Here is a 25,154-nt window from a genome sequence, read left to right on the forward strand (position 1 = left end):
TTAATATCCGTGTTTGGTAGTTAATCCCAAGTCATGGTTGGAAGCCAAAAAGTTTGGCAAATTTCATAAACCTCTATGCTAACATGTACCTCACAAAATTTGTAAAATAGTTTTATGTTGAACTAAATTAGTTGAACATTCACTAATAGTGACAATAACATGGAAACAATTTATTTGAAAAGGTAAAAAAGAAATAATATCCATCATTTGCCACCCTTTACCACAACCAAACAAATAATTATTTTTTTCTATTTAGGCAAACATTCTATTGGTGATTTTCCTCAATACACTAGCTATTTAAGTATAGCCAATAGCTTCCCAATCCAATAATATTGATAATCAAGATTTCATTTGGCAAAAATACATATCTAAAAAATGTTTTTACCTCATAGCAATTTATGTACGCTACGTGTGTGTGAATTTGAAGTTTTATACTTTAGATTTTAAATCTAAAGGTTACTTAATAATTTTTCATAGCATTACAATATATCATATTATTCCTTTTTTTTATATTGAAGTGTTGTGCACGTGAAATATATGTCAATTTGTTCATGATCAACACATACTTTTTCATGATCTTCAAGCTGTAATTAAGAAAAACAATGATTTTGTATATTCAAAGGGATTAATACACAATATGTACGAAGCAATAAATTGCCAGTTTTTTGACTCGAATTGTATGAAAGTTGTTAGGTACCCCATTTGCACAAAGCTAAACGAATTGTTATAGGGATGACAAATTATGAATATATTTAATTTTATCTCCATCATCTTCTACCCTATTATCAAGCACCTAACACGCAAACGCGAAACCAAAAATTGTGAGAGTTAAGATGTGTGAACGAGTTCTTTTGCCATACTATTAATAATCTAGTCACTATTTTTTTTTACTCTTCTAAAAAAGGTATGCCACAAGCTTATGTAGCTACTCTTCGTAATAATAACCAATATAGTTAAAGCAATAAAAAAAGTATAAATTATACTTAACATACAATATCATTATTTACTTGTAATTCTCCACTACTTAACAACGTTTCTTCTTCATACTTGGCACATGTTAAAAGTATATATTGTCAATTTGTCAAGGAACTAATGATATACACAAATCAGATTTTAATAAAAGGATATAACTAGTGGTTCTTATAATCTCATCTCTCTCTTCTTCTCCTTTATTTTTATTTCTTTGGGAGATTCCCTATTTACATACAGTGCCTTGTGTGCTTTCAGAACTAATGTGTGATTTAGTCAAGCTAATCTATATGAAAGCTCTTGTAAGTTGTAATCATCTTTAACTTTAATATGGCATTGGATAAGAATTGATTTTTCCTCTACATTAATTGGCTTGTTGTTCTTTTTCTGAGTACACAATTTTTTCTGTTAAGTAATAGCATATATATTTATTTTTAATTATGAGGACTTGAACAATATTATTCCAACAACTATCTCTAAATAATTATATTATTATACTACCATATTTTATAATATATGGTCCATCTTTTTCAACTTTATCTCTATTATATAAGAAAAGAGAGGGACACCAAAATATTAAAATTCCTAATTTACCCTCAATAAATTAACTCCTCAATATCACAAATAACAAAAAAAAAACTCCAAAAACTACCATATAATCTGAAAAATATAACCACCAATAAAATCCCTAATTAAGGGGAAAAGGTAACTGTAATTAAATACGGCAAAATTAATTTATAATCTTTTGGAAAACTTTGTAAATATTTTTATATAAATTGTCACAATTAATTTAGTTTTGATAACGATTTCGCACGCATAGCGTGCATATAAGACTAGTTTTTACTTGTGTTAAATTATAAGACTTTATATAAATATATTAGACCATTTTGTTGTTGTTGTTGGGTCAAGCTTTATTTTTGCTAAACTGGATTTATCTGAACTTATTAAACTAGTAAACCTTATCAAAACTTATTAGAACTTATTTTTTCTTATAAAGAATGAAAATAAGGTGAAAAGAACAGACCCTAATATTTGGAAAAATAAAAAATGTTGTCACCTCCTTTTGAAAACTAAGCATTATTAATGTTTAATTCAAGTACTACTTGGTGTACTGGTAAGGTTTGTGTCTCACACTTTCAAAGAGTCTTACTTGTACAACTGAGTCATATGAATCCACGAGAAGTCCCGATCTAGTATGGCCTTACCAATTTTAAAAAACTATTAAAGGTCAATTTCCCAATTTCCCTCACTATTTACTATAGTAACTACAGAATTGTCATCCCTATATGAAATCAAATCACCAGTGGCCCATGATTCTGGGTGCATCGCACGAGTTAAGTTCGAATTGTAATGGGCTCAACTCGTTTATCGTTTAGCTCGACGAGTTTAATAACAAAAGCTCGACTCAAGCTCGTGAGTCTCACTCAAGGCTCGAGCTCGGTTTAATAGCTCGGCTCTGCTCGAGCTTGTGAGTCTCACTCAAAGCTCGACTCGGCTGGAGCGGAGCTCATATCTCACATAACACTATTATTTTGTTTTTCCTGGTGGAACATATCTATTTATGAAAGAAGCACAAATTTTATTTTTTTGCAACTTGTATCAATAAAATATATATACACTTAATAAAACATGAGATCAAATCAAACAAAACATTCAAAGTAGAGATCGAGAATCATAAGAATCCAATAATCATGATCATAATTCATAAACTTAACATTAGTGGGAAAGAAGTAATAATCTTAGTAAACGAGGTTAGCCTTAACTTTAATAAGAAGGGTAGGGGGAAGATTAACCATATCTTACGAATAAGATTATGCCTCGTAGTGGGGTTCATGTGGCCTCCCATACTCCCCATCTTCCACGTGTCTCTTATTACCCTTCTATAATAATATTTCCTTCCCAAAAACAACTTAACTTAATTACTTTAAAATTTATGTAATATACAACTCTTAAGGTTGCATATAAGACGTAAATACACTACTTAAAATGAAAATAAATTATGAATTTATGAATTTTTTTTGTATCAACCGATATAACAAATGATCAATTAATGTAACTTATTTTCATTTTTAGCTTTTTATATACAACCTTTAACACTGCATATAGCTTCTTCCTTAAAAAAAACCACCTTCTCTCTTGTTTCTCTCTCTTACTACTATTACCATTTTATGAGAGTCTGAGACATATTTATTACCCTCTCACCAACAAGAATCAACTAACCCCACCTCTCTAGTCTAGAGTCTCTTCCTCCATAAACCTTCTTCTAATTCTCCCCCCAAACATAACCTAATAAAACCTCTCCCTTTTTCTTCTCCCCCAACTCAATTTTCTTTTCTCCTTAAACCAAACACGCCCTAACCTTAACCATAACCATAACCATAACCATGGCTATGGACTTCATCACTGGTCCCACCACCACCGCCACCGCCACCACCACCGCTCCCAGAACACCAGACTCCGACACCGACACTCCTCCGTATCCTCCGCCGACAAAACGTCCCCACCACCACCACCACAACAACAACAACGACAACCAACACGTGTCGTACAAAGAGTGCTTGAAGAACCACGCGGCTAGCATTGGAGGACACGCGCTAGACGGATGCTGTGAGTTCATGCCTGGACCCACAGCAAACCCACTGGACCCCACTTCACTCACGTGCGCCGCATGTGGTTGCCACCGTAACTTCCACCGTCGTGACCCAGATGACCCCACACCACTCCACCATCTCATCCCTTTAACTTCCGCGCGTAGACCCCACTCTCCTCCTTCCGCGTCACAGCTACTTCTCTCTTTAAGCGGACACACTCAAAGCCCTTCTGCACCGTCAGATCATGAAGTCATCATGCACAACAATCCAACGGCTGGTGTTCCTCCATGTGGTGGTGGTAGTGCTGGTGGTGGTAGTGCTGGTGGTGGTGGTGGTAGTGCTGGTGGTGGAGGAGTTGTTGTAGGGTACTACCACCATCATCATCAACACAACAATGGAGGAAGTGGAGGTGGAGGTGGAGGAGGAGGGCAAAATGGGAATTTCCAGAGTAAGAAAAGGTATAGAACAAAATTCAGCCAAGAACAAAAGGAGAAAATGTATGAATTCTCTGAGAAAATTGGGTGGAAATTGAAGAAAGGTGAAGAAAGATTAGTTGAAGATTTCTGTAAACAAATTTGTGTTGATAGAACTGTCTTCAAAGTTTGGATGCACAACAACAAACATTCTTCCACCACTTCTTCTGCTGCTACTCCACCTTCTTCTGCTTCTAAGAGAGACAAATTTGGTATTATCATCAACAATAATTCTGCTAATAATAACACTAACACTAATAATACTCCTAATACTAATACTAATAATAATAATAATAATAATAATAATGTTAGTAGTAGTAGTAGTTTAAATTGTGGAGGAGTACTTGCTACTGCTCTTGACTTTAATTTTGCTAATGGTGCTGCCCAGGAAGCAAAAGCGCAATGATTATTGTTACTCTCTTTCGTTCTATCTAATTTTAATTTTATTTCTATTATCATTGTTATTATTTTTCACTAATTATGTTTTTATTTTTATGTCACATTAACTTGTTATTATTCATGTAGTCTTGTACTAACTTGAGATTGGAAAAAGTTCCATGTTTAATTAGATGTGAAAATGTAAGAAAGATCTGGAATGTTTTTCTTCCATCAGATAAAGATTAATTCCATTTTGATATTGTTCATACCAGCTTAATTAATTCCTCTACTTACTGGATTTGCTATTTCCGGAATTTTGAATATTAGTATGTTTTTAATTTTGTATTTAGTGTCATTATGAAAAGTTGATAATGTATATGTAGATAAATTGTTTACATACTAAAACTTGTTTTTAGTTGTAGCATTTTGATTTGCATGTTGTCTACACAGTACACATAATACTACATCAGTTTTTATTAGTTTATCCTTTTTTTTTTTTTTTGGATGTGCTTTGTTAGTTTATTTATTTCTTTTGTTTTTATCTTTAGAATGAAACTACTAAACTTTTCCTTAAATATGCATTCAATTTGAATATAAAATAATAGTTTTCTTTTCCTTCAATGTCCTGTAACATAGGTTATCGTAAAACTTTGTGCAAAAGAAACGTCTTAATTTAAGATCGGATGGAGTATATTTGATTACGTATCAGTATAACTATAAAAAGTTGATAATATAGATAAATTATTTAAATTAAACATTTGCGGTTAATCTACTATATCTATATGAATAATGTAAAAAGTTGAAGCATTTGAAGGAGAGTATTACTTGGTCATTAATTCTACGGAATTATATATATTTTTTGATACATATGAGCCACGAATGCAGTACAAAGTATAAGATATAAGAAGGGATGGGGGATTCGAATCTGCGATCTATTGTTTACAACACTTCAATCTTAATTGTTAAGTCAAGACATCTTTAGTTATTTTACGAAATTATATGAAGGTATCATAATTTGTGGTTTATTTCAATATTGGGGGGTCATATGTGGACCGTCATGTCATATTGTCATCAAAGGAAATATAATGTCTAACTAAATTATGTAGAATTGTCTTACCATGTAGCTAGATCTGAACTGTAATTTGGTTAATTCCAACTGTGTGGACCTTAATTTATATGTTAGTCAAGTGGATAAATAGCCACTATCAAGTGCAACATTGCATTATGAATTTATTCTTCTAAACACTATACATACAAATTAGCGCCGAATTAAAGATAATTAGCTATTTTTGGTTTCAAATGTAAATGTCAACTTTTGAAATTTGAAATATTTTAAAAATAAATGTAGCCATGTAGGTATGTAACTTTTCTTCTAGAAGTGAATAGACTTTCACTATTCAAAAATCAAGATTGCGTCTTTTATTGTCATGAAGACAAAAACCAATTAGTAGTCCACTTCATTGTTAATTTGCTATGTTACCTTTTATAGAACTGAAAAAAAATAGAAACCATTCAATAGAAAATTGATATAGAATTATCAAAACTATATTCAATAATAGTGCATCTTTAATTTCATATTAGTTCTCGATCTTATTAAGCTCTAGATAACAAGATAAGGAGAAATACGTGATTTTTTTAGGGTATCGAATTGATCGGGTCTAACTAAGAAGTTGGGAAAGATAGATAGAAGAAAAATAAAATTGGAAAGGAGAATAATTTTTATAGAACAAAATAAAATTGGAAAGATGAAGAATTTTAAGGGATGATGGTAATATTCCATCAGTTCCAAATAAATTTGATAAAGTTTCTCTACGTTGTAGTGTTCAATCCAAGGGTCGAGAATAAAGGAAACAAAAACAAATCAATAGCCAAGTATTGTATTATCTCTGTCCTAACCTAACTATGAGCTTTGGACAACTCCTAGTCAAGCACTTGTGCCTCCTCCACAAATACCACCCTCCTACCACCACCACCTCTTGGGAAACATCCATCCTACCCCTTCCCTCGCTCCACAATATGGTTGCCTCCGTTCCCCTAAAAATATGCAATAAAAAATGAATTTGTTTAGTGCTTATTGATGTGGTGGGCTTGTGGTGGTCACGATGATACATCTTCAGTATGTTGAAAACTAGAAAACAAAAAAAGAGGTGGTATAGGGTTGTGTATGTAAAAAAGAACGAGAATGCTAGATATCTAAAGACATTTTTGTTTACTTTTGTACCAAAAATAAATTTGTCTACTTTTATTTCCGACAATATTAAGTGATTAATCACATATTATAAGTAAAGAAAATATCTTACTAGAAAACAAATGACTATTTTAAAAGGTGTAAATGTCTAAATAGGTGTAATTGAAAATTACATTTAGATATCTAAATTTAATATAGGAAGAATTTGTTGTAAAAGAGGAGCTAACTTTTTATAAAAGAGAATTGAGTATTAATTAGTCATATACTCCATGTACCAACTCCATGGAGAACTAGTTATACCACAGAATATGGGATAATTTTGACCAAGTCACATGTTTTTGCCCCTTCTAATAAATTTACCTACTGTACTTACAATTCTTCTATCGTGTACATGCAATAGTCATAATACCTTCATAGCTACAAAAGCATCGTATCTTGAACAGATTTACTTCGAATCCGAGATTAATAAATAAGCACTTATACTGTTGTTATTAACCCTAACCAACCAACCAATCAATCAATTATGATAACAAGCATTGCAATCAATTCTTAAGCCTTCTATTTCTCTCTCTTTTTGAAATGTAGAGGTGGAGAAGAATGTAATTTTTTTATGGGTAATGTTATATGTAGTCCTAAGGGCTACATATAAGCATTAAATACATTTCTTTAATTAGAAACAGTTTAAGAATTCAAGACACATTTTTACATCAACTGAGGTAATAAATGCTTGATTCAATATTTTATTTCCATTTTAAACACCTTATACATAGCCCTAAGGGCTACATATATCATTTTCCTTTTTTTATGGGGAAAACTATATGCAGTCCTAAGAACTGTATATAAGAAGTTAAAAATGGGAATAAGTTGTATTAATTGATCATTTATTACATCAGTTGATGCAATTTTTTTTTATAAATTCATAACTTATTTCCATTTTAAGTAGTGTATTTATGTCTTATATGCAACCCTAAGGACTACATATATATAGCATAACCCTTTTTTTATTTAGTATTCGCATAATTTTATTCTTTGAGTAAGAATGATAAAAAAAATTGGATGTGATTATTTGTTAAAAAATGGAGTTGCAAGTCTTGCAAAATTGCAACCTTCACACAAATTTTATCATATATTCGTAACATACATATAGATGTATAGTTTCGTTAGTATAATTCCTAGTACTTCTTTAAGTAGTGATTGCAACTTCATATAAAATGAAACTGTACATCCACGTGATTAACATACACCCGATATACACGATATATACACTCGCCAATCTTCGCCATAATTATGATGATTGCCATGAAACACTGTTCTTTGTGCTTTCTATAATCTGTGCACTATAGTTTAGATATTCAAGATTGTCAAATGACCAACTCAATCAAAAACTTAAGCTAATGGTTGAGGCCTCACGAATAGTTTAATACTCTATCACGCCCCCTCACGCAAGAGCCCTTTGGGCTTGAAGTGTGGATGCAACACAAGTCTTCTTCATATCTGGCACTAAATATTCCACTAAGAAAGGAGGGGTGGATGAGATTCAAACCCGTGACTTTTTTTTTTGTCACGCTAGCTCGATACCATGTCAAAGGACCAACTCAACCAAAAGTTTAAACTAATGGTTGAGACCTCACGAATAGTTTAATACTCTATCAAAGATGATCCTAACAAATATAATTAAGACATATATAATCTTAAAAACCAAGTTAAACAAACTCAAATGCACGTGTAACTTTCTAAACATAGGTAGTATTACACCTAATAATCAATCAAATTTCTGTATTTCCTGAATATGTCCAAAAACAAAATTGTTTTTTTGATCTATATGAGCCATGAAGACAGTACAAAATACACAAAAACAAAATTATAACTATATATAAAATATAGATTGATATTAGACTTGTGATTGACGCTATTAGTATATATGCTAACAGAGTGCTATGGACCATTACACCAACTTAATGCTTGAAAAAAAAGCAAATACTACTAGTGATAAAATTTCTAGTGTTTGTTCGCATGACCACGTTACATAGATGAAAGCATAGAGAGTAAAAAAGGGGAATAAAATAAAAATACTTTATGAAATAGATTAGGATAAGATAATTAGGACAAGTTCTTCAATGATTAGATGATATATTTGAGCTAAGAAAGTACGTAAAAATCTTAATTTGCCTCTAAATTCGAACCAAAACTTTATAGTAACATGTTAGTAGTACTTTTGAATTTTGACGCACTAACATAAAAATTGGCCCTTACTTCCACTTTATTCCTATATTCAGTAAGTGAGAGGAGAGAGATTGAGAAAAAAACACCCACCTTCACCTTATGTCTTATGAACAACCTTATCTTATCACAATTCACAAGCTTATCTCAAGGTTTTGGTCCCAAACAAAATATTTAATTTTAATTTTTTAATTTTAATTTTTTAATTTTAATTTTTTTTCTTTTTTTTGAGGGGCAATTTTCATCATCAATATAAGGTGAGTACAGTTATTATAATAATAATTGTGCCCTTCTGAAATTGTTAAGGCACGTCGTTTGCAAGATTTGTCCTTTTGCATTAAAATTTGGGTGCAAATCCTGCACAAATTGAAATATATAGTATTATCTCTCCACTCATTTTTATCTTCTTGTATCATTTTAGGCTCGACAATAATGACTCTGCCAGAGGGGTAGTTGAACCTTCTTATATCATCATCATAATTCATAATAATAATTTTATTATATATACTCCCTCCGTTCCAAAATATAGTTCTCGTTTCTCTTTTTTTACGATGATTTGTGCAAGTAGAATCTAAGAGGAATAATAAAGATTTTTTGTTTATTTAAATAAATATTGTATGGAAAAGGATGATTTTAGGAGAGAAAAATGGAAAATAATTGGTGAAAGAGTATTAATTGTAATATTTTAGTTGAATAAATAACAGAAAAACCAAAATTTAAGAAGCAAATAAATGATGGGACACGATCTTTGTAGACAAATTACAGAAAAATGTGGAACTGAATATGAAAATTAGGAACTATATTTTGGGACAGACACCCAAAATGGAAATGGGAACTATATTTTAGGACGGAGGGAGTACTACTTCCGGTCTTTATTACTTTACCCGTTTCTTTTGTTTCTATTTTTGGAACGAGACCACTAACTTTCCGTTACACATACATTCAACTTTAACATAAAATAATAGTTTATTTTTCCTTCTATGTTCCGTAATATTATTTCTTCTAAAATTTTGTGTAAAATAAATGGGTAAATTAATATAGATAGGAAGGGGTAGTTTTTATTTTACAGGGTTACATACATACATGGAGTTGTTTATTTTGATTACTGGTTACATCAGTGATATGTAGTACAATACAGCTACCAAACCCTGAAACACCCACCTTTATTTGAGTAATTGTTATACTCTATTTCATTTACTACTTGGAAATTTGATTTGGCTGCTTCCTGCAAATATACAGTATGCATGGTCCTCATTATTTATGGTTTCTTAAAATATTAACTATACATAATATCATATTTCTCTTTCATTTGCTTATCTTGTCACATTTTGCAGTTTGAATTTGAATCCTTGTGACTATTTTCAACGTCAAAAGATTTTTTTTCTAGAGATTACTTATTCTCTTATACATAGTGGTAGAGTACTATATATATAATTGCATAACTTAAACTTTTTAATTTAAGATAAATGAAGATCCCTTGTAAGTGTGGGAGAATTTGGGAATTTCGCTATGTAAATTGTAAAGAGCAAGTTTCAAATCGTTGTCATACTCATATAATTATGAAGGAAGGCTTCCAACGAACTAATTAGGTTAATCTTTATTCTTATATGTCAATATATTATGATCATTTCAATCAACTAATACTCCCAGATTCCTAAATTAATTACAATATCATCATTCAGCACGCATGTTTATGGCGCAACTTTAATTGATTATTAATATATTATACCAAATAAAAATTATGAAAGTTAATTGATATATTGAAAATATATTTTGAGATAAATCTTTGAACATCTAGTAGTGACAATTGTTTTTCTATGCTACTATATCTTGAGATAATTTTCGAACATCTTTTATGAATCTTGGAACATCTATTATTATGGTCAAAGTGACGCATGTAAATATAAAAGTCAAATTGTTGCAATTAATATTGGGAAAATGTATTATATAACGAAATTAAAGAATACTTCACCAAAATTTTCCATTACCCAAAATTAAAGAATACTTCACCATTATATATATATTAGTATATTACTAAAAAAGTTTGTAAAATAAAAACTTGCATCAGTAATTTTATTATATAGCAACACATTTTCTGAAGTACATGGAAATTTCAACCCTTATTGAAGATTCTACCATTATGCTATATATTAAGCTTAAACTCTTGTGCTTTAATTTTAATTGGTGCTAAATTCACATTGAATAAGATGGCTCAAATTATTAAAAACAACCCAAAAGTAAAAAATGTATCGTGTGTCAACTTTTTTTTTTTAAATTAACATTAATCCATTGATTCAAAGTCATATGGCATCTACAATAGAAGTAGAAATCAAGAAAATACATATCAAAATGAAATAAATATGACAAAACCACGATCGTTGAGTAGATCTAATACTTCTGAAAAATCGTGTGTCAACCTACTCGATTACAAGTAATGAGAAACAGAACAAGTAGGTTAAATATAATAGTTATCGTTGATATTTCCTTGATCTACACACTGCACACACACCCCTTCTACCTTCAGTCTTAATTCTTTTTAAATTATAGCCTCCATATCGCCCATGATTACTTTCAGTAATCAGTACCCAAGTCATGTAAGGTACCAAACTGAGAAGATAAATTTTAAAACCATCAGGTGACATTCAGCAAATTACAAAGTCTTTCACAGTAATTAACATACTAACACATGCCTTGTTGAATGTTATAGGGACGGTGGAAAAACTACAATCTGAGTTCATAACTGTAATATTATTTCCCTTAAACTTCAAAATATGAAGAGTGACAACAAATAAGGATGCATTCTCGATGCATTCTCGATGCATTCTCTTCACTTGTAAAACCTAAATTTACTAGACTTGATTGTCTTATTTTTTAATGTTGTACTGTATTAAACCTGATCAAAACCTATTGAAATTGAAACTTTTTTTTAGGTGAAGAGAACACACTTTAATAAATCAAAAGAAAGGATGTCCATAGTCCCGTGACACAACAGAACTAGTCTACATATTATGCTTTTGGGAACACATATTTTCTCTCATAAAAAACGATAACATGTTCTACTGATGATTTTTATGTGAGAGAGAACACTAAAGAAGTTAATAACACCTAAAAATTTGCATCAGCAAAATAGAATAAAGTTGGTCAAGTTTTAAGGTAATTCAAATGCAATTGTTGATCAAATTTTAGTTTAATCAATAATATTTAATAATTAAACCATGTAATGCGCATGAGTCTACCTATAGCTCTAGCCTCCATAGTATGATATTGTATGCTTTGGATCTAGCCCACACAGATTTGTTTTTGACTCCTTCCCAAAAGACCATATATAAATATTAATGTAATTGGTAACTCCTTATCTTTTCGATGCATCATGGGGGACTTGGGATGATACTCAACAATCCTCCCTTAGACTAATATATAGGACCACAAGCTTCGCTCCTTTAGTCCTCTACAATGATAATCTGTCTAATCATCTTTAACATGCCGCTTGACCACCACAATATCAAGAAGAATTTCGACAGAAGGTCCCAAGCACATATTTTCCATCGCGAGGTCACACTAAAAGTCTCCACATCTCCTTAGATCTCATGCACCATATATGATGTATACCTCTAAGCTATGGAGTCACCCATCTTTAAGAACCATATAAAATCGACTAGAGACTTGCACCACGCCCAAGAGCTATACCACTTTGTACCATGCATGCTCCATCACTTCGAACATGAGGTGGTTCACCATTGTATTTACGTTCTCCCAACCGAACCATAGGCTATAATACCATTATCAATGACCATGAGTCCACCTATCTTTCCACATAATTAGTATGATACTGTTCGCTTTGGGCCTATCCCACACACATTTGTTTTTGGGCTCCTTTCCAAAAGTTCTCATACTAATGTAGCTGATGAACCCTTATAATTAAATTTGATAACTTCTTCCTATATAATCTTTTTGATGTAGGATTTGGGATATATACCCATCAAACCATCACTTCATGCATTTCAATCAATATAAATGTAAATAAAATAGATAAGATATACTAGTTATATTAAAATTTATAAATTGTAAGTTATTTGGTTGTTATATACAAGCTTATCTATTAGCTTTCGAGCCAAGCTTGCCTTTGTTCGGGTTGGCATCATTCATGTTTCGAGTTTATTTTCAACATTAATTAAATCGAACTAGTTTCAACATTAGTAAATTACACTCCTTTATATAGTCATTCTTTGATCCCAGATGAAAACGTAATGGTCATCTGGCCCCACAACTATAAATGCCTAGTTTCGTCCATATAAGATAAATTTGCTATATATAAACAATACCGAGTTTGTTCACGAGCTTTCCAAATAAAACTTGATTATGTTACCTTGCTTGACTCATGAAAGTTCCAAATCGAACTTGAATAGTTCAGCCATATAGACTCGATCGCTAGCACCTTCCCTGCTTTCAGCAACCTATCTCAATTGTTCGGATAATTGAGTACAGATTTCTGTCTGTCAAACACGAGTGACCTATTGTGATTTGTGAAAGCCTTTAAGATTTACTACGAGTTTTTTTTTTTTTTTTGCTGTTTGCACCCGGTTCAACCTTCAGACTATATTCGGATCGAAACCAAGATCAGGTGGTTAGGTTCCATTCATCTCTTAAAGATGTTGTGGGGATCCGAATACGGGTCTGTCCTACCAGAACCAATCCCTATCACAACTTGACCAACACTTAATTGGTACTACGAGTCTATCGATGAGACTTGAAGGGAAGTGTCCAGTGCCCACTACTAAAATTAACCTATGAAGGGTTTCACTTGAAAAAATTTGCATGGACCGTAAAGAAATATCTGAAAATAATTTACAATTAGCTTAATTAAGTCATCCTTCGTGCACCCTATGACGGGAACATTTCACCAGTAAAATAAGCATTATTGGTATCTTTTTTTTGTAACAGCACTTTATATCATATTTAATTATCATGTATTTTCCAATGGAGTTTTCTAGTGATTAGAAAGTTAGCTAGTGGATTAGAAGTAGTAACAAAGAAAAAGTGCAACCATTATTAACATTTTAGTAAGTTATCCAATAGAGTATATCAATCTTTTGATATCTGATATTAGACAACAAGTAGCCTTTCTTTATTGGGAATTAACTTAGGGATGACATATGTCCATTTTTGGATGGTTACTAAGTCGGTAAACTTTATCTTATTGCCTAATAATGACTTTTCAAATTTTCATAAATTAGATGGGAATTCTACTTTGACTATCATTGTATGTATTGAGGCATTGAGCTTATTAGTTGACAAATTCAATCAATAGTTAATTAAATCAAATTACTAAGGTAGCTTATCACGTCAAATGGTGCCATCGTCATATGGTCATATGTGTCCTACTTCGTATTTTATAATGTAATTGTAAACTTTTAAGTATAATAATACAAATTTTTGCCCGTTCTTTCGTAACAATACAAACTTTTGATTATTTTTAAATAATACAAATTTTTGCCCAAAATTACTCCAGTAGGACAATGTGACCTTTAACCTGTAAAATAGGTAAAAGAAAATTTTTAAAAAACCAAAATCTCTCCCTCCTTTGCTCCCTCTATGAACTAAAATCCCACCACGAAACCACTCGACTCTCCTCCTCCCCCACCCCAACCACCGACAACACCACGTCTCCCGTCCTCCACCCTAGAAAGCACCACTGATCCCCTCCTCTACCCACGAAAACACCACGTCTCTCTCCCCCACCCCCGAAAACCAACCCCGCCACCTGTTCACTCCCGAAAACTACCCCCTCCACTCCTTCACCCCGGAAAACCATCAAACCCAGCCACCTCACCCCCTAAAACACACCTCACTTTAACATTTTATAACTTTAACAAATAAATAATTAGAGATATTAATGCTCAAAATTTTGCCTTGATAAGCGTAAAATTCAAAATATTGCACTTATTTAAAAACGGAGGTGAGTACATGGCAAGTTAGGAAAGAAAAAGAATACAATAGAGCAAGTGGATGGTAAAAAAAACACGAAGGGAAAGTCCGAAGGAGGATGGGAAAGGGAAAGGGAAAGGGGAGAAAGAAAGGAAAACGAATTGTTTGCATCTCAGAAATAGAGCTTTATCATTTCCCCATTACTGAGAACTTTTCTAATACCTCATCACTAAGAAATTGAATAGGTGAGATGAAATGTCGATCTTCAAAAACACGTAGATAAAATATCGCTTCTAATATATAGCTACAAAGGGGATTTATTGTTAAGAGTAAAAGCCCACATGTGAGTTAGAAATAATTGTCCCACATTGAAGAATTAGAGAGAGAATGACTAACATATAGATTGGTGGGTTACTCCACCTATCACCAATTGGTTTTAGGATGGAACCCTGCCAACCTTGTATGTGGTCACTCTTTCCTCCAACATGGGCTTGTGTGTGGGCCCAATGAAGTTTATCATGGTATCAAAGCAGACGATCTTGGCCCGTTATGAATGCAAGATGGAAGGTGTTGAAGATCTGTTTGGAGCAAAATAAGCCCAACAAAATTGTAATGGCCCCAAGAAGGGGCCTAGTTGACCTCATGTTGGAAGTCCGGAGAGAGCCCAACGAGGATGTCGTGACCTATCCAAATTGCAAGATTAAATTTATAAGAATAATCCAAATTACGATCCATCTTCTCATAATTCTCACTAGGGATTATTCTAGATAAATGCTAATTATGGAGGTGAATTCTCAACACGAGGTGGTGGCCTACAACATCGATCGGTTTAGTAGGTCAAATAATAACATGTCAAAGCTCTAATTAGATGAGGAAAGGAGGGTAAATGAGAAAGGAAGGGGGAAAATTTTAGAAGTAACAAAATCTAATTTTTGAGTTTGTAGCTTAGATTTTTATTATTTTGGTTTCTTGCATGAAGAGCTTGATAGAAAAGAAAGAAGCGCGCGTCTTGAGTTTAACATATTACACCATAATTTATTGTGTAATGTGTATAATGAGACTTTAACAATAATGACACGGACTATACAAATAATGACATGAGTCTCATGTCATTTTATCATTTATTTCATTTTATCTAAGTTTTTTTTACAAAACAAGCGTTAGCTTATGGGTTGTTACACTATTATCAATGATGTAACAGTTTCACCCAATAATTTATGAAAAAAAATGTGACGAATGAGCGAGTATAAATGTGAGGAAGCTAGAAAGGTAAAGAATAAGGAGGAAATGTTATTTTCTTTCCTAGAAAAGAAAAAAAAAACATTTTTCTATATTTGAAATATTATTTTCACCCTTTACATACCAAACATAGAAAAATGAAAAACAACCTTAAATAATAGATGGTTTCTGTTGTAGCCAAAAATCAAGGGCTATCAAGATGGCACGTAGCCTCAACAGAGCCCTACACGTATGTTCATAGAGGTAAAGTACAAAGGGCCCGAAAGTTGCATGGCTAAAAGTACATTTAATTTCCTTGAAGAAAGTGTACTAAAAATTCCTTTTATGACCCAAAGATTGTACTTAGGCCCAGCAGAGGCAGTCTGCACCTCTGCATAAAAGTGAGGTGTACTGATCAATCAACATCTGCCACGTGTCTCCATTTCATTGCGTAGCCAATCAGATGCTCCCAAATTAGGGTGACATCAAGATACAACAGTCATTTCAACCAATATAAATAGTCTTTGATTTCAGGGTGAAAGGTACGTTTTTCAGAGCAGAGTACTGTTATTCTACCACAAATTCTTCTCTCTCTACTTTCTCTCTCTAAAAGTTCCTTCGCATCCCTTATATCTGACTTAAGCATCGGAGGGGGAAATACCACCTAAACCTCCAAGGTGGGTCCCTTTTTTGCAGGTTGCTGGTCAGAAGTTTGCACCGGGATTCGAGCCAATCATTGTTGCACAAGTCTCCAGTTTTAGAACCTATCTTTGGGTGTTGTGATATTTAATTACTAGTTTTACACTACGTAACATTTTCCTCCCAATTAAACACTTAATGGCTAAACCAAGGATGTTTTGGCCTAGTGCTTAAGATTGAGGTGCTGTGAACTAGGTCACAGGTTTGAATCCCTCCTTCCCTTCTTTGTACTTTGTACTGCCTTTGTGCCTCATATGAATAAAAAAACACTTAATGGCTCAACAACCAAATATCATAAGCTATATTCCTAAATCCTAAGTTTGTTTTTGTTTTGACCGATTAACGGAAGGTAGAAATTGGGTCAGTATTTGATTTTTATGCTAAGAAAATTGGGTTAATGTTACGCAAACCAAATAAGTGGCAAAATAGACATGGGCAACTGGGCCGTGCGTTAAGTTATGGACTACCACTAACAATTTCGATTTGAGAAAAGACAATAGATTGAGAATCAGAAAAGAATAATGCATTGCATCTATCGTAATATACCTTAATACCTATCATCAATCACACTCCCATTGAGTGCAATCAATCAATTTTCAATATCAAAGTTAGTTAAAAGGTATACAACTACATGTTAGTTGCTAACTAACATAAGGCTAGCAAACTACTCCACCTATTAATAATTGATTTTGAATTAAACCTCCTATTAGTTTTCCATCTAATTAAACTTTTGGAAACCGTGTATGAAGATTGAAGGATTATACTGATCAAGTTAGAAAATGATCATCACTCATCTATATTATTTTCTAAAGCAAAATGATAAATCATATATATATATGTCGCATGCTCACAATTACTATGCAATTCTGGAGCATTGAAAGTAAAAACTCTTCAATAGAGTATCCACACGGCAATACACATTATTGTTTTAAAAAATTGTTCGAATTTAATTATAAACCGGATTAACTCATTCTGATTGGCGTGACTTATGGTAACTATTAGCCAATTAAGATCACGATCTCTATATAATTAAGGTCGAAATAAAAGATTTCCTAAAAAGAAAAATAACTTATGATAAGGATATGAATTTCTCAATCAACTTTATTTTTGCCTATGTTAATTGTCGATCAACCTTGATTTTGAATTTTTAAAATACAATCTCCCCCTTATTGCTTGGCGTTTTCATTGTCGTGATTTCGTGCCTTATAGAGTTCATTATGTAAGCTAAAATTATATGATTCTCGAAATCAAAATTCAATCCAAGATCATTGCCAATGTTATGCAAAATATCATATATCAAGCAATCACATGAATAATAATGTCATCAATCACGTGAGCCATATATCAGTCAAATAAATATTTAGGAAATATGCCAAATATGAACAGATCCTAGCATAATTCCTTCGGCTACCTCCTATAAATTTGTCCAGAAAGCGGTTTAAAAGATCCAAAAGTCATATTCTTCGCAACTCTAATCAATCCCAATAACATCAAAAAAAAAATAACAACGTAGACACAACAGTAAAAAAAAAGGCATAAGAAAGAATAACGAAGCAGCAACGCGAACAATAGAAGATGAAGTATAACATATGCTCAATGCCTCAATCGCATGTACAATAGTAGATCAAGAGTATGATTTGTAATAGTATGCTAATGTTAGGAATAAAGTTTTTTTGAATTTCTTTATTTTTTTTTATTTTACCATCAAATACAATACATTAGCAGCAGTTTCTTATTATCATAGCATTATATAATTAATGTGTAAAAAAACCATACATATAATCTGTTTGCATGGCTAAAAAAACTAATATCAACCTAAATTGATGAGTCTAGAAATATATACATCTATCTATACAAATATATTAAAAAAGCGTGCGAAACCAAGAAACTGTGCCACGTAGTACTCTCCTTAGGGAGTTTTTGCCAGATATTCAGCCCTATATAGATAGATGGCATGGTTTTTTGGCCTCCTATTTTAGTCGAATTTTTTAGCCTTATATGATTATACATAGCATAAATTGAGGATAGTAATTAAATTTTTGATTATGTGACGTATTATTAGCTTTATATAGATGACGTAATTAAAATACACTGATTCTTTTATCAATTACCATTATATACTAATTAAAAATGTATTTTATCAATTTTCATATTTTATACAGTTGAATTATTATTATTTATTAAATACTAAATAGGGGCAATGTAAGTGTGACAACTAGTGTTGAGGCCCCATTTGAATATGTCAATGAACGCCCTTTTAACATGAATCAATACTTGGCTAGAAGGGTTGCAATACGCGATAAGCCAACCCATATCTTTCTGAAATCATATTTTAATTGAGCAGATTTGGCAATGATATGGTCGTAATAATGAATAAATTATTGTGTCTTAAAATCTAGATTATTTAAGATAAACAGTTTGTAGTAACAATTATTGTGTTGTTTTGTTTTATCGAATTAAATTAAAATAGTTTGTAATAAAGTAAATATGTAATAAAGTAATAAATACTGCCATACATTTTTACACGACTCCTAAACCTAGTTATTTGTAAAAGCGCGATTACTAAACCACAAGTACAGTGGGCTAGGGGGAGTGCTTAAGAGGAAACTCCACATGTTACTTAGCCCACGTTGAACAAGAAAATAGAGTATGCCTAAATAAATTTAGCAAAGAGCATTGAGAGAAAAACCAGACAAAAAGAGTGACTAACTCTGTCGGCTACTCCATTTCAGAGTCCAGCTTGTGCAAGGAGAAGAAAGAAAGAATGATATTTCCCAATATACACACAAAATGGCAAGACTGGCTAATAAGAAAATTAGTGATCATATATTTAGATTTGATAAATTAACAGATTCACCATCCAATTCATTCTCACATTGGACAGTTTCATTGGAATCTTTTTCCAGCAAACTACGATCAATCCACTTTTCAATCCAAGCCAATCTTCTCTCGAGGCTGAGTACACCAATATGCATAACACGCGTATCCACTTGCGCAATTTTGGCACAAGCTCGAAGTAAGATATAGTAATCAGCATGAGCGACATAAGAAAGGTAATTATCTCCCTTCTTCCTCCCGTAATGCAGGTAATCATATCTCTTGATATCCACCCTTGGTGGAATGTAATGGAACCGGTGTTCATCCATATCTATTTTCAGATATATAAGTGCCACATCTTCCGAAGTTTGAGATGATGCTTCACCTTTATCGGCAGTTGTTGTTCGTTGATATGATTGTGAAGTTTGCGGAGTATTATCAGGATCTGAGTCCCACTCGGGACTGTTATTGTGATACTGAAATCTGCTATCAGTCGAGCAAGAGGTGGTACTTTCTTCATCTCTACGCTTCTTGCTGTCCTTTGACACAGTACTGAATAATCTCTCATTGTCCCTTGACCTTTTCTGATTTGTTCCAGGTTGAAACTCCCCTGATGTTGCAATGTCCTGAGGGTAATCGTTCCGTTAATTAAAAAATATAGGGAAGAAACCCAAGAGATAATGAAAAAAAAAACATAGAGGAGCATAGATGTACAACACATGCTCAAGATATGCCAACATACTACAAGACTGCACTTACAATACAAGCATCCTACTGTCTATTAGTTCTCAATGCTAATCACAAATTGGCAGAGAGAAGAAAAGTTCATTGCATTCTCAAAAGCTCTTGCTCTATTATCTTATAACCACATGTATAATGATCCATCTCATTATATAAGCAAATCCCACTTTCCAAACATTTTACAAAGTTATCCTGACATTGTATAAAGGTGGTTATCCTCCAGTTTTCTCAATTGGGAGACAACTCATAAACCAGTTCATTGTATTACAAGAAGTTCATGATGCTCAAACATATACAATTCTACAAACCTTGACAATTGTTTGGAGAAGAAAATATATTTAATCTACCCTCTACAATCAGAACTAACAGCACACCTATAAGGCTATTAACCGGCAACAGATTGAAGCAACTTTTTTTCAGCAGTTGACAGTTCCTAAAGCTTTTTGCAATTGACACATAATCAAGAAGAGTCACTTTCTTGGACTGTATGGAAAGGGAAGGGAGTCGAGCGTAACCCACATTTTAACCTTGCAATAAGCATTCAAAACCTGAAGCCCACGTCTCCCATATCCTTTTATTAATTTAAGTCAAGATGGGTTATGCAATCGGTGCCTTTCAAAACTTGGAAATTTATTTTACCTACTTTGAACATGGAAACAACACACTCAGCTTCTCCTATCAGTTCAGGTAATGATTCTAAAATGAGTAGGTGGTCTCAAAATTCAATAAGCTGCACAAGAAAAAGGAAGAGTACCTCTTTGTAAAGTAAGCTTCAGGTGAACGAAGTGTCCAAGCTATGTTACTTAGATTCTTTACTAGTGTTGAACTCGTTAGAGGCTTAGAGCTATCTAACATATATACAGAAAGCTTTTGCGTGTTTTCCTAATTACTCCCTCCGTCCCCTGTTAATTCCAACACTTTCTATATCCAGCATTCCAGCCATCCATATCAAATGTAACACTTTCATTTCAGACATGAATCCACTATCTATTCATTATTTCTCACTTTACCACCATACCCCACACATTTATTGAAAAAGATAAAACAGCAATAAGATAATAACCCAAAAACAACAGTCCTGAAAGAGGAGTTAATCTATTGTTACCTCTCGATTCTTCTCATAAAACTCCCAAAGTTCTTCTATTAAAGTAGGATCCTTGTATAATGGCTCTGAGCCAGCAAAAATTACATCCTTGCAGTACTGAAGATAGGTTGGTAGATCCTTGGAATACTCTGCCGTAAAGAAGGTAAGAAAACGACAATCAGAAAAAAACAAAGCAACGATCACAACACGTACATACTTCAAACAAGATATTTTCTGCACTAAATATTTTTCATTTTGAATAAAAATGGTCCATAATTACCAAATTTATCACTCAAGTCGTCATATCTCTTTTCCAGGTTGCGTAAAAACTCTGCGCTATCAGACTCAAGTTTATGAACAGCTACATGTTCTTCATCGAGACTTTTAGACACTTCTTCATCACCTCTCTCTGCATCAGACTCGTCAGATCTTCCTGCCTCATCATCCATGGAAGAGGAGCCAGTTGTATTAGATAGAGTTCCTTCCCATTTTCCAAAACCATTGAGATTATAAAGAATCCTTATAGCAACAATAAGTATTGACATCACACAAACACGACTAGGAAGCTTTATCTCATTTGCAGACAACCATAAATCAGGAGGCATGGACCACTCATGTATGCGGCAAGCATATGGAATAATCTTTTCTACAGGAAGAGATAACTGTTTTAGATAACGAGAAGCTATTCCGTAAAAGTTGACAGGAGGCAAACTCAGTCCTACAGTCTGTGCTATAGATGCTGCCAATGACTCCAACTTCTGTAGAGGAAGTTCCAAAGGCCTAAACATAGAACTCGCTGTCACTGGACATATGACCGAAACATGTTGACTGAATCTCTCAATCTCTTTGATGGACTCTGCAATCTTAGGAAAAGCACCAAAATAAGGAAGTTTCCCTTCCATAGCCCACTTTATTATGTCATTCGGAAGCACCGGTTCTTTAGCAATGTGACAAGCCAGATATGAAACAGCTAAGGAATACGATAAAGGTATTGTCTTTTTCAAAGATTTACCCCATATTATTACCATACGCTCATTAAGCAGGTTTCGAGGCTCATTTACAAAATGTGATCCTGACTGATATCTCTTTTCCCCTGAAAACAAAACAAAGCTCTATATAAATAAAGAGGCCTTATATACAAATGCAAAAAGAAAAAAAAACAACTAGGATAAGAGCAAAGAATGAATGTGTGAAAAACAGGCTTCAATACACATTAATTATTCTAGATCCAAACTTAAAAAATAACAGTCCAGTTTCTGCTATATCCACATAATTGATGACCTAATGTGTATATTGGATAGTCTAAGCTAGCATCTTTTACTCGGAGATAGGTAGCGGCTAAGGCACTGGTCTTTTGTACTGAACTTAATTTGTCTTAACTAAACTGAATTAGACTAAAATGAAATGAAGTGAATTTGTCTTAGTGAACTGAACTAAATTTCCATTGATTCAGTCCAAAAGATCAGGGCCTAAGTGTCCGACTCATCTATTTATATCAAAAAATTCAGATAATTCAGCCCAAAATAAAGTGTCGAGGATCCAACATGTATTCATAAGCCATCATTAATCAATCATTACAGCCTGTGGCTCCGCCACATTAAATCAAGTGGGGTCTTGAAAATTTTTCTATATAAAATTTTGGATTTTTCAAGTTTGTTCTTAAAAAATCTAATCACTTGACCCCAATAAAATTTCTCAAAATGTTTTTGAACCCACAATATATTATTTTTGTATCCGCCACTAATTAACAACATAATTAACAGAAACACAAAAGAAAGCAACAACAATCAAATTTGTAAGAACAATAAACAGATAAAAGAAATCACCTCTTTCGGACTCGAGCACAATTGTATCAGGCCAATCATCATCCAAAACCCTAGTAGAATGAACAAAACGCAACCAAACAGGACCCGCAATCCCACAAATCAAAGGAGAAACCCCAAAATCATTCACAAGAGCTTCACATTGAAGCTGAATCATCAACTGAAGCCCCAAAACATACCTCGTACGAATAGCATTATAATAATCCTCCTCTTTAAAGATAACCCCTCTAGGGGTCTTCCCAAAATCTGCGGGTTGAGTGGGACCCACATGTTCACGGTAGAGTTGTGTGGCGGAGGGGGCGGGGACATGGCGTTTGTGAGCGGCGGAGTAAAGGGCGGCGCCGCCTTGTTGGGTTTGGATGAAGTCTTCGTCCGCATTGGCACGGTCAATGATGTCTTCCGCTTGGGAGTTACAGTTGGTGCAGTAAAAGTGTCCATCGTCGTCCGCGTATAGCCCTTCATTGTCGCAGTTGCTGCACACTAGTTTGCTTGGGTCTAGTTCCGCCATCCAGTGGCAGACCCTGTCAATTGATATCAAAAGTAAATTATCAATGACAATCAAGCTATCAAGTATCAACAATGGCCAATAGCGAAATAGGTAATTTAATATTAATAATAAATAATAATAATAACAAATATTGCCCTAAATTGCAAAATACCTAAAAACAATTCGATTTAAATTTCAATAAGCTCCTAAGACCTAACTAATGAATAATACTATCAATAACTTACATGTAAACACTCAATTAAGTGGCTTATCCGGGATTTCACCCACGTGGGTTCGGAATTAACGAGACGTTGAACAAAAAAAACAATTTAAATTGCTTAAAAATAAAATACTCAATTCAAGTTCGGAATTACAACCGATAAATACGAGAATAATTTCTTAAATTTCAAGAAAAAAACTAAAAAAATCATTCTACGAGTTTTCATATTTTGAAAACATTCTAATACGTCATCATCATCACTAACTCGAGACAAAGATCTCTCTCAAGAAAGGTGACTAAACTATCACTCAATAGTTGAAGACTTTTGAGACTTCCAAAAATGTTCCAAACTTTTCATCCTCCATTCACAAATTCAATTCAACATCACTAAATTATACTCTAAATCTCTAATTTCTAATGATGAATAATTCAATTCAACAAAGTAAACTTCAATAACCAATAACATTACCCAAAATCCAAATTAAACTTCAATAACAATAGCAAATTCACCCAACAAAGTTAAAACTCAAGACTTGAGAGTCTCAACTAATCTCATGGCAATCAATAATTTCAATTCAAGCATTCTATTAATTTAATTCGTAAATTACCATCTATTCAAGCATTACTTGATAACAAATTACTAAATGAATTGGTAAATGAAAGTTTAACCAAAGAAATTAGTCAATTACCTTACCTAAATTCGAGTAGAGGCTCCGAAAGTAGAGAAGACAGAAGAGGAGAAGTGAGTCTGTGGCTCCGACAGCACCGTGAAAGTATGCCGCGGCCGGCGGGTCACCTGTCGTCGGACGGTCGGTGTGCGAGAGGAGAGAGGCTGCCAGGCTGGTGTCGTCTACGGTAGTTTTCGAGTATGTTAAACCATGGGAAAATGGGAAATACATCACATAGGATGTTTGGGCCTCTTGAGTTTTGGGTTGAGAAATACATCACATGATAACCATGGGAAAATGGTCAGGGAAAATGGTCAGGAAAAATTCCCTCCGCTCTTTATTAGTTTACCCGTATATGTTTTTACGATTTTCGTTATTAGGTAATTCATTTCTTTTGAAAAAATTATTGGAAATAAGTCAACCTTTAACCGATCTTCTTTTAATAAGTTAACCACTGAATTATTCTGGAATAAGCCATCTTTTATATCACTTAAGCATTAAACAAGTTGGAATAAATTGTGACCTGCTAATGAAAGGAACAACTGCTCTACCATTGGAATTTTTTGTTATAATTTTTGTATCAAAAGTTATGGGTATAATGGTGCAGAGGTGTCATATTTCGCACAAGTGCATGAAGTCCTTTGTATCTTCTT

The 25,154-nt window shown here is 33.2% G+C and overlaps 2 protein-coding genes across 4 annotated transcripts; one reads left to right on the forward strand and one right to left on the reverse strand.

Moving 5' to 3' along the window:
• Positions 1 to 3,136: 3,136 nt before the first annotated feature.
• On the forward strand, positions 3,137 to 4,488 carry LOC104897918 (zinc-finger homeodomain protein 8). Its single transcript, XM_010684884.3, has one exon. The coding sequence runs from the start codon at positions 3,354 to 3,356 to the stop codon at positions 4,437 to 4,439; it is 1,086 nt and encodes a 361-aa protein (XP_010683186.2). The 5' UTR covers positions 3,137 to 3,353; the 3' UTR covers positions 4,440 to 4,488.
• Positions 4,489 to 19,465: 14,977 nt separating this feature from the next.
• LOC104897919 (TATA box-binding protein-associated factor RNA polymerase I subunit B) lies at positions 19,466 to 24,750 on the reverse strand. Of its 3 annotated transcripts, XM_048646477.2 has the most exons (6): positions 24,523 to 24,750; positions 23,306 to 23,647; positions 23,130 to 23,179; positions 21,584 to 22,396; positions 21,325 to 21,452; positions 19,466 to 20,104 (listed from the first exon to the last, which is right to left on the reverse strand). In XM_048646477.2, the coding sequence occupies exons 2-6, from the start codon at positions 23,632 to 23,634 to the stop codon at positions 19,484 to 19,486; spliced, it is 1,941 nt and encodes a 646-aa protein (XP_048502434.1). In that variant the 5' UTR covers positions 23,635 to 23,647; positions 24,523 to 24,750; the 3' UTR covers positions 19,466 to 19,483. The 3 variants fall into 3 exon arrangements, with proteins under 3 accessions (XP_048502434.1, XP_048502433.1, XP_010683189.2); XM_048646476.2 differs by having other exon boundaries at positions 23,130 to 23,647; positions 24,528 to 24,749; XM_010684887.4 differs by having other exon boundaries at positions 23,130 to 23,647; positions 24,523 to 24,749.
• Positions 24,751 to 25,154: the final 404 nt, after the last annotated feature.

Source organism: Beta vulgaris, chromosome 6, assembly GCF_026745355.1.
Source record: "Beta vulgaris subsp. vulgaris cultivar EL10 chromosome 6, EL10.2, whole genome shotgun sequence".
NCBI classification, from domain to species: domain Eukaryota; kingdom Viridiplantae; phylum Streptophyta; class Magnoliopsida; order Caryophyllales; family Amaranthaceae; genus Beta; species Beta vulgaris.